The following is a 19170-nucleotide window of genomic DNA, read 5'->3' on the forward strand; positions in this document are numbered from 1 at the left end:
ACCCGAAATATAAAGGTATACAACACCTAAATATAAAAATATCTTTACCACCTTGGGCTACACAGAGATTTCTTAGTCAGAATACAAAAAAGCACAAAGCCTGCTTTTTAAAAGTGATTAACTGGTCTTCAACAAAATTAAAAACTTCAGCCTACCAAAAGACATGAGTAAGAAAAACTGTAAGACAGCACACAGAACGAAAGGAAATATTCACAAAGGAGAGAAGATGTGTTCAGAATAAAAGCTTGCTCCTACAAGTCATTAACCAAGGGCCAACAACCCAAATGCAACACAAACAAACTTGAACTGATGCTTTCTTTTCAGAAAAGAAAATACGTTGTCAGGAAGCAGAGGGAGGGATGCTCGACATCATCAATTATCAAAAAATACAGAAGAAAAGCATCGTTAGACACCATTTCACCCCAGCAGGACGGGTGATGGTGAGCCCCGACAAAGACGCACACCGCGAGCACAGCCATCCCCGGGCTAGGTTCTCACACATTGTTGGCAAGAGAGTGAAAATTTACAGCCATTTTTAGAAACCTGTTTGGCAGCTTCTTATAAAAGTTAAACACGTACCTATTCCATGACCTGGCAGTTCCACCCCTTAAGTATTTACCCAAGAGAAATGAAAACACTTGTCTACAAAAAGACTTGGAGACATGTGTTCTTAGCAACTTTGCTTACAATGATCCCACACTAGAAACCCCCAAATGTCTGTCAACAGGAGAACGGACACACACATCATGGTAAAGTCACATGTTGGAATGCTACTTGGCAAGAAAAAAGAACACAGAGTAATAAAGAAAAGAATAAACAAATACGTGTAAGACTGAAGTCATCGAATTTTCCTAAAATGAGATGATCTCTTTGCGTTTTCTGTTTGGGAAACGTCTCGTCCTGACCCTTACCCCCCGACTATGGCCGCCCCCTTGCTGAGCTTGTCTGAGATTGCCCTCACCCTGACACCAGGCACGAGTCATCTCCTTCACTGAGACTCTGCCCGGTTCACCCCCTCAGAGAGGCTGTTCTCACCTAAATCAGCTCCCAACGCTGCCCGCTTGTGAAAAAGTGAAAGTGTTAGTCGCTCAGTTGTGCCCTATTCTTGTGACCCCATGGACTCTAGCCCGCCAGGCTCCTCTGTCCATGGAGTTCTCCAAGCAAGAATCCTGGAGTGGGTTGCCATTTCCTTCTGCAAGGGATCTTCCTGACCCAGGGACTGAACCTGGGTCTCCTGCATTGCAGGTGGATTCTTTACCATCTGAGTCACCAGGGAACATTCTGCCTGCATAGTTATCTGTTTCTTACTTGAAGTAGGCTTCCCTGGTAGGAATTATATTAGTTTACTTCCTAGCATCCATGAGATCAAGGATATTGTCTTGGCTACCATATGTGTTAGCATGGTGAGATACCCGCTACATAGTACTTGCTTAAAGAACATCTTAGGAGGAGTGAACAGTAAGCAAACCTGAGTTTCAGTGGGTGCTAAGGATTCACAATATTGAGTTTCACCTCCTTGTAGAACTATATCCGTGAAAGACTAGTGTCCATGAGTGATAAACACCAGATGTCTGTTGAAAATGCCATTGTGATTTCAACTCCTACTTTCCATTCTGTTGTAGACAGAGATGTGACACTCTGTTAATCCTCAGGAGTCTTCACTCAGTCCACAGGATTCTCAAAAGTAAAAATAGTAGCCTGGGGCCTGACACATAGCAACCACTCTGTAAACAGCTGTGACATGGATCTACTTGCTGGAAAATTCATTCTCATCTTAGTCTATCATTTGATGATGACGTTTGACTTCTGACTTCTAGATTGTAAAATTAATTCGTCAGTGTTTCAGAATTTGGTAATTGTTGCCTCAAACTCAGTATTAGAACTTTGTCTTTCCTGCCCCCCAACTTTTTGAGAGTTATTGAACACCTCTTGCTAACATGACAGATGGGGTCTAAAACACTGCTGATCCCAAGTAAAGAGGTCATATGTTCCAAAGGAAGAAACACTGATGCTCACCAACATATGTGTGGTTTATGTTCATGGATATTCTTTACGTGGCTCTTGAAAGGATGACAAAGTGCTTCAGTTTATGATCTCTGTTTTGGGTGAAATATTCATGAACGTTTTTAATGAGTCTGAATGAATGCTTGTGAATTTTGGACAATGAGCTTTCATAAATATTCATTGAAAAATCATAAACACTTGATCCCTTGTATGGACATCTTAATTAATTAAAAGTTAAAACAAACTCAAGAGTATTCCCACTAGACATGAAAGAGTGGCTTCTGTTTTGTTTACTCTAAACTCATTACTGGTTATGTTTGATAAAATGAAATCAGTGAATTTGCAGTCATTGGGTATATTGTAGCATAAGCCCTACAGAAAACATGTATTAATTCTGTTCAATTCTCAATAAAATATCAAATCAAAGATACTTCCATGGAGATGCTTCATAAAAGGGCTACGTTCACCAAGGATGTAAAATTGCTACAAAGGCGGACTGTTTTTAATGATCAAGGAAAGTTAGTTCTACAGAGTTCACTGAAGGAAGCCCTTGGCCTCTAATATGATTATTTACTCTATAGCCCAACTCCAGTAGACATATTCCCTTGGAGATTTGCTAAAAGAGGCTACAATAGTTCATGATTTTTTCACAGATATCTAATGTACAATTAGAGATTAATTTTAAAGTAAAAGGAGAACACGAATTGGATTGAATTGCTAATAAGGGGCATCTTGTATCATGTTTTTCAGAGCATACACCAACTTAAAGATCCTTAGGTGCAATATTTTGAAGTATATTTAAACTTTAATAGTCCTGTTCTTGCAAAAAGAAATAAAGATGTAGGGAGATGGATGCCATCTTGCTTACCCAGCACTTTTACACAAAATCCAGACCTAAATGGACTGGGTTCTGAATTTCATTAGCTTTCTTCCCCAGTAGATACAAGAGGAAACTATCCATAATGGGAAGTCAATACAAGGAAATTTGTCCTGGTTTACGTGGGTTTGATCCCTGGGTTGGCAAGATCCCCTGGAGGAGGGCATGGCAGCCCACTCCAATATTCTTGCCTGGGGAATTCCATGGACAGAGGGCCCTGGAGGCTACAGTTCATTGGGTCACAGCTGAAGAGTCGGACACAACTGAAGTGACTAAACATTAGTAAGGTAGGGTGGTTCTGAGGGATGATTTGGGGAAGGTGATGCAGCCTTGGCGAAGAGTTATGAAACATCAAAACCCCTGTGAAAATCCACCCTAATCTGAAATGAGCCTGGATTCATGAAAGGATCCTAGATTTTATCTTTGGGATAAAGATAAAATCTTTATTTTATCTTTACATAGAGATACATCTATAGATGTATACACAGAAAGTTGTGCCACTGATTGAAGCAATTAAATTTTCAGCAAATATTTCACCAGTATTTTCTCTGGATTTCAGGTAAAACTAGTTTTACAAACATTTACTATACAAGCAGCTAAAATTTCACATCTAGGCATGTTTTTGTGATTGAGGGCCTGTATTTACATACACGTAGATCTGACACCACTAGAATCTAACACTTTATTAAAACACCCTGTGACTCACGTAACCTTGATTGCTTCTGCCTTTCTGTAGTTAACCATTCATAAATTACCTTGAATACGTAAAACTATTTTATAATGTTATAATGGGTTTGCAATACAAGTGAGCTTTCTATGGCTCCTGGCAACAGTTTGGGAAAGTTCTGCCAGAAGTCCTTTTTTCCTCCCCTTCCTCTCTGCTGATGAAATTCATAGAGACAGTCTTCCTTCCCTGGGCTGAAGATCAAAATCCACTTGTGTTTTGGATCATCTGATAAAAGTTGATACTTCATCTGAAAGTTGAGCAGAGTTATTTTTGTAAGAGAAAAAAAAAAGCAGATAGGAAGTGAAAAATGTCACATTTAAAAACTCTACTCTCCATCAGGCACAAGGAGTGAAAAGTACAGTAAAATAAATATCACTGTGAAAAATATTCTTTCATTTTATGTGTAAATCTCAGACTTAAAATATTTATTTCGAGGGAAGAATGCACAATCTAATGTTTTCAACATGTTGGGTTGATTTGTGCTCTTTGATAATTACTATGAGTCGATTAAAAATGAATCTCATGTTTCTGCCTCTAAAGTTCATGGCTTCTCTGGTTTTAATTCTAAATAAGAAACTATTTCTTGTAAGCTTAGTCAAAGGATCAGTGAAAACATGACCACAGCATATGAAATTTTTTGTCAGAAACTATGTACATCATGTTCCAGTGATAGCAGTGCCCAGATTTATGGATAAAGATACATCAAAATGGATATAATTCAGGATATTCAATCAATTCATGTCTGAAATGAAAGCTTTTGTGCTCAGCATACACTTTGTGTTTGAAATCTCGCTTTACCTGGCAAGCTGTCTGAGTGATCTCGTGACGTGTTGATGAGATTGATGGATTGAACAGGTAGCGCCCAAGGCCTCTTTCTGTCCCACAAGTGTCGCCATGTGCGTCTCACTTTCTGCTCTCCAGGAAATCCGGCCAAGGACAGGGCACCCTGGGGCTGGGGTTTCAGAGTTGGAGCACCTTTCACCTGGTTGGCAGCTGTGTGGCCCCTGTGGTTGGTGATGGGTGAAGCGCCACAGCCCATGGGAAACTCCAGCAGGCCATTCCAGGCTGAGGCACGTGGTCAAGTCCTAGCCCCCAGGACCTCAGGATGTGACTATATTTGGAGATAAGGTCTTTAAAGAGGTGACTAAGTTCAAATGTCATTGTTAGGATGGGACATTGGTCCAATGTGACTGAGTGCCCGTTAAGAGAGGAGACTAGGACACGGGCACACAGAAGACAACCCTGTGAAGACACAGAACAGGCTACAAACCAAAGACAGGGCCTCAGAAGAGCCCAATGCTGCCCCAGAACCGGGAGAAGAGAAAATACAAATTTCAGTGGTTTAAGCCACTTCATCTCTGCTGCTTTGTTACAGAAGCCCCGGCAGACCAGGGTGGCTATTACAGCCTCTACCAGTGGTGATTTGGGTGTGGAGGGGTGGGGGGCACTGTGGCAGGGGCTGGTCCAGCATCCATAGCTGCTCAGGGGTGTGATGGTCAGAGAAGCAGCTATCACTGGACATCGGGATGAGCTGGATGTAGTGGGATGGCATCCACACACTGGAAAAATCTGTGAAAGGAGAGAGAGTATTAACCAGTGTAGGTGGATGGTAAGAGTCTGCAGGTGAAGGATTTATCACCTCTGGCAGCTGTAAGGCAGGGGGACCAATAGTCAGCCTCAGGGACAGAATCCTGAGCTGTGTGAGCAAGGTGGGACCCTCGAGGTCCCAGGTCCACAGCTGTCCCCTGGCACCACTTGAATCTGACACTGTGAACTGTAAGTTCATCCTTGGTGACTCAGGCAGGTACAGGAGGAAGGTGAGGGGTGAAGGGTGATTCAGCTATAAAGCACCGGCCACAGATATTTGGATGGCATCACGGACTCAATGGACATGAGTTTGACTAAACTCTGGGAGTTGGTGATGGACAGGGAGGCCTGGCGTGCTGCAGTCCATGGGGTCACAAAGAGTCGGACACGACTGAGTGACTGAACTGAACTGAACAGTGTTCATTTGAAGCCTTGGGTATTATAGAGGCCTTGTGTATGTTTTTGGGCTTCCCTGGTGGCTCAGTGGTAAAGAATCTGCCTTCCAATGGAGGAGATGCAGGTTCGATCCCTGGGTCGGGAAGATCCCCTGGAGGAGGAAATGGCAACCCACTCCAGTATTCTTGCCTGGGAAATCCTGTGGAGAGAGGAGCCTGGAGGGCTACAGTCCATGAGGTCTCAAAAAGTCGGATAACACTGAGTGGATAACAACAACAGAGTGTTTATGTTTAACGGGGCATGTTCACTGATTCCAATGTCACTGCATGTTAAAGACCCCCAGTGTGTTGTGTGCACACATAGACATCTCAGACTGGAGTTGGAATGAGGCAGAGGCAGTGAAGTCACCCAGACTCTGATTTCCCCTTGTCAGTGGTCTAACAGCACAGGGTGGTAGTGAATTTTCTATAAGCACAACCATCTTTCTGCCATGAATTTCCATGCTCTACAAAACAACGATCGGATATCTGTCTCCAACTTCATCCATCATCAACAAACCCAGAAAGAGTAATAGTGTCTCACATGTAATAAACTGGTCACCCCTCAGAGAGACTATGGGGGACTGTGACTAGCAATGCTGCTGCTGCTGCTGCTGCTAAGTCGCTTCAGTCGTGTCTGACTCTGTGCGACCCCATAGTCTTTCTTAAATATGCCTTTCTCTTCCTTTAATGAGATGTCCATTAAGTTTGAAGTGTGTGTTATAATCAAAGAGAAATGTTTGCATAACTTAATTTTAGGATAAAAGACTCAGTGAAATGTGGATGGATCTAATTTTAATAGTGAGATATTGGAAAATAACATGAGTCAGAGAACAATCGGGGAGAAATTAGCCTGCCTTATGTCATGGTTATGGTGTGGAAATTGGAGCCCTATTATAACATTTTAATCATTAGCCAAGGATATAACCCTCATTACCACACACAGGAGGAAGACTACATTGGTTTTGTCAGATTTTCAGAATAGGAACTATGGTATGTGTTGGATTTTGTACTGGGTGTCGCTAAAGCAAAAATATATAGGGTACCCATCTCACATGCTAGCAAAGTAATGCTCCAAATTCTCCAAGCGAGACTTCAACAATACATGAACTGAGAACTTCTAGATGTTGAAGCTGGATTTAGAAAAGGCAGAGGAACCAGAGATCAAATTGCCAACATCTGTTGAATCATAGAAAAAGCAAGAGAATTCCAGAAAAACGTCTGCTTCACTGACTATGCTAAAGCCTTTGACTGTGTAGATCACAACAAGCTATGGAAAGTTCTTCAAGAGATGGGAATACCAGACCACCTTACCTGTCTCCTGAGAAATCTGTATGTAGTTCAGGAGGCAACAGTTAGAACTGGACATGAAACAACAGACTGGTTCCAAATTGGAAAAGGTATACGTCAAGGCTGTATATTGTCATCCTGTTTATTTAGCTTATATGCAGAGTACATCATGCAAAATGTTGGGCTGGATGAAGCACAAGCTGGAATCAAGATTGCCAGGAAAAATATCAATAACCTCAGATACGCACATGACACCACCCTTATGGCAGAAAGCGAAGAGGAACTGAAGAGCTTCTTAATGAAAGTGAAAGAGGAGAGTGAAAAAGCTGGCTTAAAACTCAACCTTCAAAAATGAAGATCATGGCATTCGGTCCCATCACTTCATGGCAAATAGATGGGGGAACAATGGAAACAGTGACAGAATTTATTTTCTTGGGCTCCAAAATCACAGCAGATGGTGACTGCAGCCATGAAATTAAAAGATGCTTGCTCCTTGGAAGAAAAGCTATGACCAACCTAGACAGCATATTAAAAAGCAGAGACATTACTTTTCCAACAAAGGTCTGTCTAGTCAAAATTACGGTTTTTCCAGTAGTCCTGTATGGATGTGAGAGTTGGGCTGTAAAGAAAACTGAGCACTGAAAAATTGATGCTTTTAAACTGTGGTGTTGGAGAAGACTCCTGAGAGTCCCTTGGACTGCAAGGAGATCCAACCAGTCCATCCTAAAGGAAATCAGTCCTGAATATTGAAAGGACTGTCGAAGCTGAAACTCCAATACTTTGGCCACCTGATACGAAGAACTGACTCATTAGAAAAGACCCTGATGCTGGGAAAGATTGAAGGCAGGAGGAGAAGGGGATGACAGAGGTTAAGATGGTTGGATGGCATCATGAACTCAATGGACATGAGTTTGAACAAGCTCTGGGAGTTGGTGATGGACAGGGAAGCCTTGCATGCTGCAGTACATGGGGTTGCAAAGAGTCGGATACAACTGAGTGACTGAATGGAACTAAACCCCCTGTCTTTGAGAGACTCACTTTTGAATCTTTCAAAAACTAAAACCATGGGTCAAATCTTGATACCACCAGATAGGAGAGAGGTGTGGTATAGTGGCCAGGGGTGGTGCACAGCTGGACAGAGCAATGGAAGTTACCTACCACTCAGAAGGAACCTGCAAATCCACATCCCAAAATTTGTGAAGAAATTTAGTGCTAAGCAACTCAGCCAACAGTTCAACAACTGTGACAGAAAGTGCATCTGTAAAACTAGGAGAAAATAATGTAGCTAAAGGGAGCTGATAGGTTATTTTTAAAAGGAAACAGAACAGATAGAAAATAAAGAGATGAAAGGAGACAATTTCTGATTGCATATAAAAAAGCAGGTGCCACAAAATTAGCATTAGACCAATGAGAATCTAGGGCAGAAGTTAAACCATTAGTGCTGATAAAGGAAAGTAAAATCCAAGATCCACCAAGAAGCTATGACATCAGGATTCTGTGCACACTTGCCCACACGGCTGCAAAACACATGAGGCCAAAATGGACAGACTCAACTGATGCGATCACACTACAGACTGGGAGGGCAGATGGTAAGACATCAGTAAGTACATAAATCGTTTGTTTAACATAATTAAGTAACAATCAAATAGATACAAAATCATGACTGTGCAATGGAAGAATATGTACTATTATCAATACACAGAAAGCCACTTCCAAAATTATTTGAAAGAATGAATAAAAAGGAGAAGACTCTTTTGACAACATAGGGTATTTAGGAATCATCAATTAAAAGATAATTGAGAACATTTATATGTCTAGGAGGTGAAAGTGAAGTCACTCAGTCGTGTCTGACTCTTTGCGACCCCATGGACTGTAGCCTATCAGGCTTCAACGTCCATGGGATTTTCTAGGCAAGAGTACTGGAGTGGGTTGCCATTTCTTTCTCCAGGGGATCTTCCCTACCCAGGGTTCGAACCAGGGTCTCCTGTATTGCAGGCAGATGCTTTACCCTCTAGGCTACCAGAGAAAGTATATGTCTAGAAAAGCATCACTAAATAATTCAAATATTCAAGAAATGTCATAACAGCAGTAAAAAATATTTTGAAATAGATAACAAGAATAACCTTAAAGTAAATAAAAGGAAGAAGAATAAAAGAAGACAGGAAATAAAATATAAAACCTAAAAACAAGAGAGGTAGTTCTTTGGAAGAAAGATTTAATAGAGAAACCGCCAGCAAAATTAATCAAGACAAAAGGAGAAAAGGCAGAAATGAATAACACTGGCAACAGAAAGGAGTCATAACCAGGTAGAGTAGGTATTTAAAAAGAACCATGATGGCAAACTAAGACAAATATTTTGAGTAAATTTGAACATAGGTGATGAGCAATTCTGTACACGTTGCCAAAATTGCTTTAAGCCGGTGAAACCAACAGCCGCCAAATGAACTGAATCACCAGTTGACAGCATCTTCTTCCTAACATCCAGGGATCCACAGCTGGACCTCTTGGCAAACTGAGTCTAGGAAATGGCAAAGCAGTTCAAGTAAGGACCATTGCTAAAAGCAGAACAGAAATTCAGCTTTTGCTTCAATCAGCAGTGTTGCTAGAAGGCTATCAAGCTCCTGTTTCCTCAGTCCCCATGATTCCCATGTGTCTTGGATTGTACTTGCTGGGCTCTCTAACCTGCTGTCCACTGGGGGTGCAGTGAACGGCCCTCCTCCGGAAGGCTCCCTCGCTTCCCCGACCTCTTTCCTGTTCCCCAAGACCCTGTGCCTCTGCACTGCATCCCCGTGGCTGTGATGACATCCAGTCCTCCTGCTGGCCTGCAGCCTGTCCGTGGTGTCCCCCTCAGAGCCCAGCGTGGTGCTGTCCCCAGCTGCGTGACTGACCACGTTTGTGTCTCTGTCCCCAGAGTGGCTGTTACCTCCCTCCCTGTCAAGCCAGCAGTCCTGAACCAGGACTGTCCAGAGGGCCAGGACAACACTACGTCCGGGCCAAGACCTGCCTGGCCCACAGCCCCCGCTGGCAGGCTGACCCAGTCAAGGGCACGCAGGCAGGCAGGGTGCCTCTGGCTCCGCCTGTGGTGGCCCAGTGCCCACCTGCGTCCACTCCCAGCTCAGGTTTCTGCCTTCCAGACCGAGGGGTGCTGTGCTCACAGACGGCTCACCCCCTGCCCCATGGCAGGTCTGTCCTGGATCACCATCAATCAGCCCTTCCCAAGTCTGCATTTTCTGAAGAAGCTGTAGACCCACGTTCCTTGGAAGAGCAGGCTGAAGAAAGCAGGCAGGTGAGTGATGGTCAGGGCTGTGTTTACACTTCTGGAGCCAGCTGTGGACATGGTTATATTTGGATATATATTTTTTCTTGTGTTTTCACCTAATGAATTGCATTTTTTGTTTATGGCAATGAATCTGATCACAACTTTGTGTGAACTCTTTAATTCTTTATGGGATATTTATTACATGGTGAGCTATGTTGCTTTACAAAAAATACTCATGGGAAAAGGAACAGGAACCTAATTAACTTTAACTTTAGCCTCTTATCGCCCGTTTTGCAGGCTGCTGGTCACCAACTCACTGGCTCCTGCTCAGGGGACAATGGCATCCGTGCCTTCCGCTGGTTGTCTTCTGGCCAGAAATCAGTATTATCGAAGTGAGTCGTAACAACTCTAGAGGGTGGCCCTAGAGAATATGATCTCAGGTGATGTTTGTGGGGTATAATTAACCTACGTATCATGTCCTGTCAGAACTAAAGGAAGAATATGACAATTCTTTGTGACAGTGAAAAAAATAGGAATAGAGCTTATCAGAGACTGCCCGAATCAGTAAAAACTGTCAAACCTCATCACTTTGCTTTAACTATGTTTTGTTATAGCCATAAAACCATTAACACATAAATAAGTAAAAATAAGCTTATATTTCACAATTTTGGCGGGCTTGGGGGGAGGGCGGGCGCTTCCCCGGTGGCGCTAATGGCAAAGAATACTCTTGCCAATGCAGGATTTGAGGGTTTCATCCCTGGGTTAGGAAGATCCCCCGGAGGAGGAAATGGCAACTCATTCCTGTGGGTTTTACTTTCATGTGCCTTACCTTTAATAGGATACACTAAAACCTGATAATTTTGCATAAATAAAATATTCATTTCTGAGAAAAAAGAAGTAGCACAAATGTGTTTCAGAGACGCTCTCATTTTCATTTTCTCCTGTGGTTAGTAGGTCAGCTTCTACCTGGCCAGTTTTATTTTTATTTATCTCTCCATCTGTGTAAATTTATAGCTAAATGGAAAAGTATAGCTTCTCGAAGAAAATTCAGAAATTTCATAAAATGAAACAATCATTTCAGAACCAAGCTATCATTTTTTAAGTCATACCAGCTTGTAGAAAAGTCTTATTTCAAGGGTTATTTGTAGACAAGAGATGGAAACATCTACTAATTTATTTTCCCCCACCCAAAGTTAACCTATGCCCATGTTCTTAGAGTTATTACATTCTTAAAAGTTATTTTTCTATTCTTATCTTTTACAACACTTAGATTTAAAATAGAAGTATGATATGACAAATTAGATGTTTTTCTTTTAAAATGATTCTTTTATTTCTAAATTTGATAACTTCTGTAGGATATTTAAATATAATACATTATATATGACTTGTATACAAGTAATATATTTAATATAGTACAATAATATTCATTCTTGATTTTGTACTTTTTAAGATTTTGAATTTGATAACATTTATTATATATTTTAAATTCTACTTAATATCTGTGTGACAGTTGTTCACCATGGAAAGGAATATACTTTATTAATAAAAATGTAATATGCATTATTCTGGAGACTTCTAGTGGGCTGGTAATATAACCAAATTTTCAGTTCCTAATCCAGGATTAAATGATTTCAGACATGCTACTTGAGAGTTTATATGTAAAAATCTGTGTTGGCTTATTATTTAGTTGCTTGTTTATTATTGTTTCTTTCCTACAGAGGCCAGTGTTTCTTCAGGCACCTCTTTAACTGGCCCTGATTCTGCCAACTTCGTAGGTGATGACAAAACCCAGCTAGGTATGTAGTTCATTTCTTATCAGCACCACCCTGCCTATTTCCCTTTGTTTTTCGTCTCTCAATTGTGTTTGATAAGACCCTGATGCTGGAAAAGGTTGACGGCAGGGGGAGAAGGGGGTGACAGGATGAGGTGATTGGATGGCATCACCGACACATGGACTGGAGTTGGAGCGGACTCTGGGAGATGGGTGAAGGACAGGGAAGCCTGGCGTGCTGCAGTCCATGGGGTCACAAAGAGTCAGACACAACTGAGCGACTAAACAACAAATGTGAATTTTATTTGATAGGATTACCCGAAGTGGCAGAATCCACCTGGTGGTTTAAATCCTTTTTTCAATCTGTACCTGTGCTTTCAAATGTGAAAGGTGAAGACCAGTCTGCTTGTGGGTAAGTTTTAGTTTTTTTCCGATAAGAATATTTCCTTTTCAGATGAAAGCAGTGCGTGTCATAATTATCACATCAACCGGCAGGGATAAAACACGGTCCTCTCTGGAAGGTGAAGTCTTTTATGTAACCTGTACTGGAGGGCAGAGGTGGGGACACAGTTTCTTTTAGTTAATCGTTAGTCAGATCTGAGCATTCTGTCTCCAAAGAGAAATGGAAAACTTATATGCCGTTATTATTATGGTTTAGGGGGAATGGACCAGGAAGCAGAAGCAAGGTACCTTCAGGAACAAATAACCACTCTCTACTCCAAGAGGAATCACAGCTCCTTGGAGAAATGGCTGATTCTGGAACAGTAAACAGATTCCGGAACAGTCAAACAGTAAAAGACAAGCCCGGACCATTTCATGGTGCCCCCAAAGATACAAATTCCCCCCAATGATGGGGATATATCAAAATGACACAGGAATGAATTGGGCACGTCTGGGACTATTTCAGCAATATTTTTGCAGTTTACCTGGACTGTGAAGACAACCTAGCTTACAAATGAGCATTTCTCAGCTGATGATCTTTGCTTTGCGGTTTGGAGGGCAGTGTTGTAACAGTTACTACACTATGTAAAGTATTACCGTTGTTTGCAACTCTATGTAATAGCCACCCGCTGAGGCCCTGCAGGTGTGACCCCCGGACCCTTTAGCACCTGAGCTACTCCTGGTGATCTCCTCTATAGGAAGATGAAAACCTTCTGGATATCTCACTTACAAAACAAGACCACTGCAGCCACACAGACGGCAAAAGTTTAGGCATTTGCTTCAATGTTGAGAGTATTCCTGCCACGGTGTCCGCTACATGGAAAACACTGGAAAAGACTTTGAAAACATGTGACCTTCAAATATAGAGATTCATGTGAAATAGCCTTTTCATTACCTTATACTTTTTCAAATTTTTTAAAAATCAAAAATTGTGTGTTAATTTTCAAAAAATTTGTTAAACTCTCATTACATCTGTTAATTGTTTTATTATGCCTGAAAACTGAAGCATTCATGCCTAACATAATTGTTTTAGAGCCCTGGATTCAGAAGTGTAAAAAAAAAGTTGCAGAAATTGTATTTTTAATCATGAACATTGGAAATAGAAAACATACCCATAAATACATTATCTGTTGAATGCATTACTGTACATAATTGGTTATGCAGACTTTAAAATTCATGATTGTAAATTATTTTCAACAACATGGAAAACCATGATGATACCAAGTTAGATGAAAAAAAGCAGGATAATCTGTATATGGTGTGGACTTTGTTGTATTTAAAAGGTATATATGCTTAAGAGTAGACAGGAAGGAAATATATCAAAATGGTAACAATGGTTATTTTTAGAGATGGGAGTTTGGGTGGTTTTCATTTACTCCTTTGTATTTTTCTGTACCTTTACAAATTGACTAATATGAGCATGTTTTTGTGTATAATTTGGAACACGTAGAGGAGGGCTGGAATACACTTTCTGAATGTGAATATTCCTGACATAGGACAGAGTATTTCCTACTTTTCTTCATGTTTGGTAGATAATGCCAAAGGAGTTTCAGCTGAAGATTTTCTGATACTGCTTGCAAATATCTTTCAACGTACGATGCCAGTCTTAGCAGTTGGGGATGCTACGATGCTGGTGTGGCCGATGATGCACTAAACACCTGAAGGGAGCACTGTCTTTCTGCCAACCACAGGACCACACAGCTATGGCAGGATGGCTTCCTCAGTGATGGACACCTCACCAGCCTTCACTGGTCCCTCCAGATGGGATGTGTCCTCCTTCTAAGTCATGTTCTTTCATCACTTTGCTGTCAGTGAAGGGATTCGAACATCCCTGTGGCCCAGGAGTACTTCATTGCTGACATATTACTGCTCTTCTAATGGTTACTTGCCTTTACATTTTTTATGCGTTTGTGGAGGCTCATTAAACCTTTGAGCTCTACATTTCATTTGCCTTTACTCTAAAATCAAATTAGCATGATTGAAGACTGAATTTTTCCAAAGTGAGAGAAAAACACAATGAAACAAAATGGTAAATTGTGGGGGGTTTTGTTTTTTATTTGAGATTATTAACAAATTCCTTTTTTTGTAATCACTTGGGATTTGTGTGAACAGATGGCTTGTTTAGTTTATTGGATAAATTTCCCCAAATAAGCTATCAAGTTGGTATTTACTTTGTCTACTTAGAAAGATACTGTTTGTTAAGTTACACTTTTGCCTTTGTGTTTGCAGTATTTTTAATGTGTTTAGTGCTGTTACTGAAAGTTATTATTGTTTAAGATAATTAAATTTTACATAAGGTTTTAAATCCAACATATTATCATGAACATCTATAGTTATTAAGCACTTTAGAGTACTGTATACATATATACACACACACACTACATCTATCTTTGCGGATTTGTAGTTGCCAGATAGATAGATGTATAGCTATAGATCCTCTGAAAAATATTAGGAATCTTTCCAAAAAATAATGTCATAGTGAACTCATATAATGATTGGCTTCCCTGGTGGCTCTGTCAGTAAGGAATCTGCCAGCAATGCAGGATGCCCAAGTTCAATCCCTGGGTCAGGAGGATCCCCTTGAGAAGGAAATGGCAACCCAGTCCAGTATTCTTGCCTGAAGAAGCCCATACAGAGGAGCTTGGTGGCTGAAGCCCATGGGGTTGCAAAGAATCGAACATAACTTTGCGACTATACCACATATAATGATTAAAAACTGAAAGGCTTGCTTTGTGCTATTCCAGAGTTTCTACAGACTTATGATGACAGAAATAGTGACAACAAAATGTCTCCTAGGTAAATTCTAGATAATTGATTCTAATGCAATTTTCCTACCATTCAGACACTTTGGGGCTGTACTTTAAAAAGTACCTCAGATGTAGGTCTCAGCATAACTGTTGCTTTAGTTAAAACATCTCCTGGCTTTGCTGCCTACTGAGGAGATAATAAATAGTAAAGGTAGTTATGTCAGAGGGGTGTCCATGTGATCTGAAACATGCTATGATCATTCTAGTGTGATGTATGAAATGCTATTTGACTGGCCCTGGATGTTGGTATCAAATCAAACAAAGCTTTGATAATTTGCCCTCAGTTTCTGTGACATTTTATGCTGAGATTCCACTAACCTTTTTGTGAAGTGGTTTTGATGGCAGGTTGGATATTATTGGCCCCATATTCATTACAGATAAAGCCGCCAACAGCCAGTCCAATTCTCTCTGAAGTCCTCCTGCTGGAGTTCAGGCCTATTTGATGTTTCATACATTTTGTAGAAGTTAGGGTTGTTAGGCCAATACTTTGGCCATCTGATGCAAACAGCTGACTCATTGGAAAAGACCCTGATGCTGGGAAAGATTGCAGACAAATGGAGAAGAGGGCAGCAGAGGATGAGATGGTTGGAAGGCATCACCGATTTAATGGATATGAACTTGGGCAAACTCCGGGAGATAGTGAAGGACAGAGAGGCCTGGAATACTGCAGTTCATGGGGTCACAAAGAGTTGGGCATGACTTAGTGACTGAACAACAACAACAAGGGTTGTGGGAAACAAAATTGCAGAATTCCACTGGGCTACTAGAGAGTGCGGATATAAATAATTGTCTGGGTTGAATAGCACAGAGCTAAACTTCTAACTCATAGACATTCAAGAAGTGGAGACAGTCATAATTAATCCACCACCACCCCCCAACAGCATTCTCTGAGGCCCACACTGTCCCCTATAGTTGAGACTGGCAGCTTCACTCATCAGCCCAGATGATTAGGGAGGTGAGGTTCCCTTATGACCAATCCAACACCAAGCCCTTTAAATTTCATTCTGTGTGTTTCTAGGATCTACCTACTCATTTCCTTTCCCATCGTTACTAACTGAATCCAAGTTGCAATCATGTCTCCTGAGGGCACTGCCAGGACATGCTTCCAGTGGTCCACTTCTGTCCTTTCTAAATCTCTTCTATAGATAAATCACAGTCATCTTCACAAAATTCAAATCTGCTAATTTTCTCCTGTGAACACAAGAACAGGCGTACTCACACCTCCACAGCATTCGATGGTTCCATTACTCTCAGGATAAAGTCACACCCTGCCCCGTCCTGCCGCATATTCTTGCCACATAGATCCTTCCCACCCACTCCTGTCTCTCATGCCCCCAGTGCCCAGTGGTCCAGCCCCATCAATCATCCTCTGTCCATCCTTCTGGCACCATCTTCCTTCCTGCCATGGGGCATCCCCAGCCCCCACTCTATTCCCTTAATTCATGTCTATGCATCTTAAATCTTAGCTCAAAAGCCTCTTCCCCAGAGAAACCTCCGATCTACTTAACTAAATTAGATGTTCTATCATAGGCGCTGATAGCCTGTGTTTCTCTCCTTCTCGGCACTCACCACAGTGATAATTTTACATGTGTCATGTTATGTCTTTTCTCCACGGCACCATAATATACGTCTCCCCCACTGCACCATAAACCACATGAGGACAAGGATCACGTCTGCTCTCCTTGACATTTTATCCCCAGCTTGTGACATAACAATAAATATGGGTCAGATGAACGACACTGCTTCTTTGGCTAGAGCTGGGCTGTTCCCAAGAAGCGTCACATTTTAGCAGAGGAGAGTAAACACTAAATCAACGTGGAAGATGGTTTCCCGCAGTGGTAAGTGCTGTAAAGGAGATAAAACAAGGTGTTATGTCGAAGTGCGACTAGGCCAGGACAGAGGTGGAGGCAGAGAGGCTTTGATTGGTTTGGTTAGGAGAGGGCTCATAGGGAAGGTGGCCAGGGACCGGACCCTGAGGGGGGAAGTGGCCACCTTTGAGCAAGAGAGGCTTTGATTGGTTTGGTTAGGAGAGGGCTCATAGGGAAGGTGGCCAGGGACCGGACCCTGAGGGGGGAAGTGGCCACCTTTGAGCAAGGCACTCTCGCGGACACCAGACTGACTGACCACGCTGTCCACCTGTTTCCAGTACCTTGTGACACTGTCGTCAGGGGACAGAAGCTTTGGGTGAGTTTGGTGTCCTCCTTGTGGAGGTCACATTGTCTACAGCGTTGTTTCCAGCTGAGCTCAGGATGAGAAATGGTGGGGCCTGGGGTTCTGTGCTTCCTTCTTAAGAAATCTGTCATCTAGTGAATTGTCCAAAGGCATGCTGTGCAGTAACGGTATGAAGTCAGATCACCCAAAGGCCCTCCTCACCAGGGTCTCCAGTCTCAGAAGTCATTGTCTTCCCACCTCTCATACCAAGTACTACTCTTATTTGTTTTTTTGCTACTTTCTGTTCAAAATATAGAACTGTCTTATATTACCTAGAAAAACAGACTACTACACAGTTACTCTCCTTTCTCAATAGTTTAGAAAGAACGTATTTTAGGTTTGGCACCTGAAAATTTTTTTCATGTTTCTTACTTGTTTCTCAAGATGTTGATGGAGGAAGGGAGGCATGAATGCATGCTAAGTCACTTCAATCGTATTGGACTCTTTGAGACTGTAGCCCCCCAGGTTCCTCTGTCTATGGGACTCTCCAGGCAAGAATACTGGAGTGGGTTGCCATGCCCTCCTCCAGGGGATCTTCCCAACCCAGGGACTGAAACCGTGTCTTCTGCATTGCAGGCAGATTAGTGACCATCTGAGCCAATAAGGAAGCCCTTTATCTAGCATCAGTGGAATGTAAAAGTTTTGCTTCAACATATTTTAATTGGATATACTGAGACTTATTTGCCTCCAGATTGTAAACACAAAATATATTAAATCCTTTTCACTATAGTAATTATTTGACTAAGAGTCACAGAGTGTGAGTTTCATAAATATTCTATTCTTTTTAACATGCTTAGCAGAGGGTTTTGAATTAATAAATGAACGGTTACTGGAACTACGTTTTGGATAGCAACTCAAGCAAAGGTTAGGATGTTGAAATTCCTTTGCAAGGAAAGAGACAAACATTCTATTTTCAAATAAACTACCTTTGAAAGTATTTGTGCAGTCTTAAAACAACTTTTTGAGGGAGTTATCTGTCTTCAGATTTCAAGCTAAATTTCTTTATTTTATTTTATTTTATTTTTAAACTTTACATAATTGTAATAGTTTTGCCAAATATCAAAATGAATCCGCCACAGGTATACATGTGTTCCCCATCCTGAACCGTCCTCCCTCCTCCCTCCCCATACCATCCCTCTGGGTCGTCCCAGTGCACTAGCCCCAAGCATCCATTATCTTGCATCGACCCTGGACTGGCAACTCGTTTCTTACATGATATTTTACATGTTTCAATGTCATGAAAAGAGAATACAGGGGAAGGCCACCAAGTAGATGTATCACGTTACGTTGTCCTATGTCCTCCTTGATGGATTCCAATGCTCATCCATCTTGTGCTGTCACTGATGCCACTGAGCATCCTGGAGGAGGCCACATTCCCTCTTATACATGGAGGGTCCTGCCTCCGAGCTGCGTCAGGTTGGCTCCACTCGGGGCGGTCCCTGAGGTGGGAACTCATCTGAGTCTATCTGATGGTGAATCAAAGAGCTGAAAGAAGACTGAATTCAGGAATCCGTGGGAGCTGGATCCAAAACTGACAGCAAATTAGACTTCATTCCCAGCAGCACTGTAGAAGAGGAAGAGGGATTTGGGGGTCTATGGGGTTAATAAATTTTTCTTAAATATATTTAAAAAGTTTAACTAATCTGTAACAGGTCAACTAATTCCAATTCAAGTATTTTCCTTTTGAAACCACCTTTTATAGGATTCCAGAATCCTCCTCCCTTTAGAATTCTAAAAATATTAAATTTCAATATTTTAGAAA

At 41.6% G+C, this 19170-nt stretch overlaps 1 protein-coding gene across 2 annotated transcripts in view; it reads left to right on the forward strand.

Annotated features, from left to right (window-relative positions):
• LOC104987857 (chromosome unknown open reading frame, human C8orf22) overlaps positions 1-14948 on the forward strand; it is a 44469-nt gene extending 29521 nt beyond the window's left edge. Inside the window, exons 1-5 of one of the 2 annotated variants that reach the window (XM_010838942.1) lie at positions 10054-10205; positions 10476-10570; positions 11897-11974; positions 12262-12361; positions 12608-14545. In XM_010838942.1, coding sequence (XP_010837244.1) covers positions 10516-10570; positions 11897-11974; positions 12262-12361; positions 12608-12800 — 426 coding nt within the window. In that variant the 5' untranslated portion in view covers positions 10054-10205; positions 10476-10515 and the 3' untranslated portion in view covers positions 12801-14545. Of the gene's footprint in view, positions 1-10053; positions 10206-10475; positions 10571-11896; positions 11975-12261; positions 12362-12607 lie in introns of those variants that run through there. The other variant, XM_010838943.1, reaches the window with a different exon arrangement.
• Positions 14949-19170: the final 4222 nt, after the last annotated feature.

Source organism: Bison bison, unplaced genomic scaffold (assembly GCF_000754665.1).
Source record: "Bison bison bison isolate TAMUID 2011002044 unplaced genomic scaffold, Bison_UMD1.0 scf7180017864108, whole genome shotgun sequence".
Taxonomy (NCBI): domain Eukaryota; kingdom Metazoa; phylum Chordata; class Mammalia; order Artiodactyla; family Bovidae; genus Bison; species Bison bison.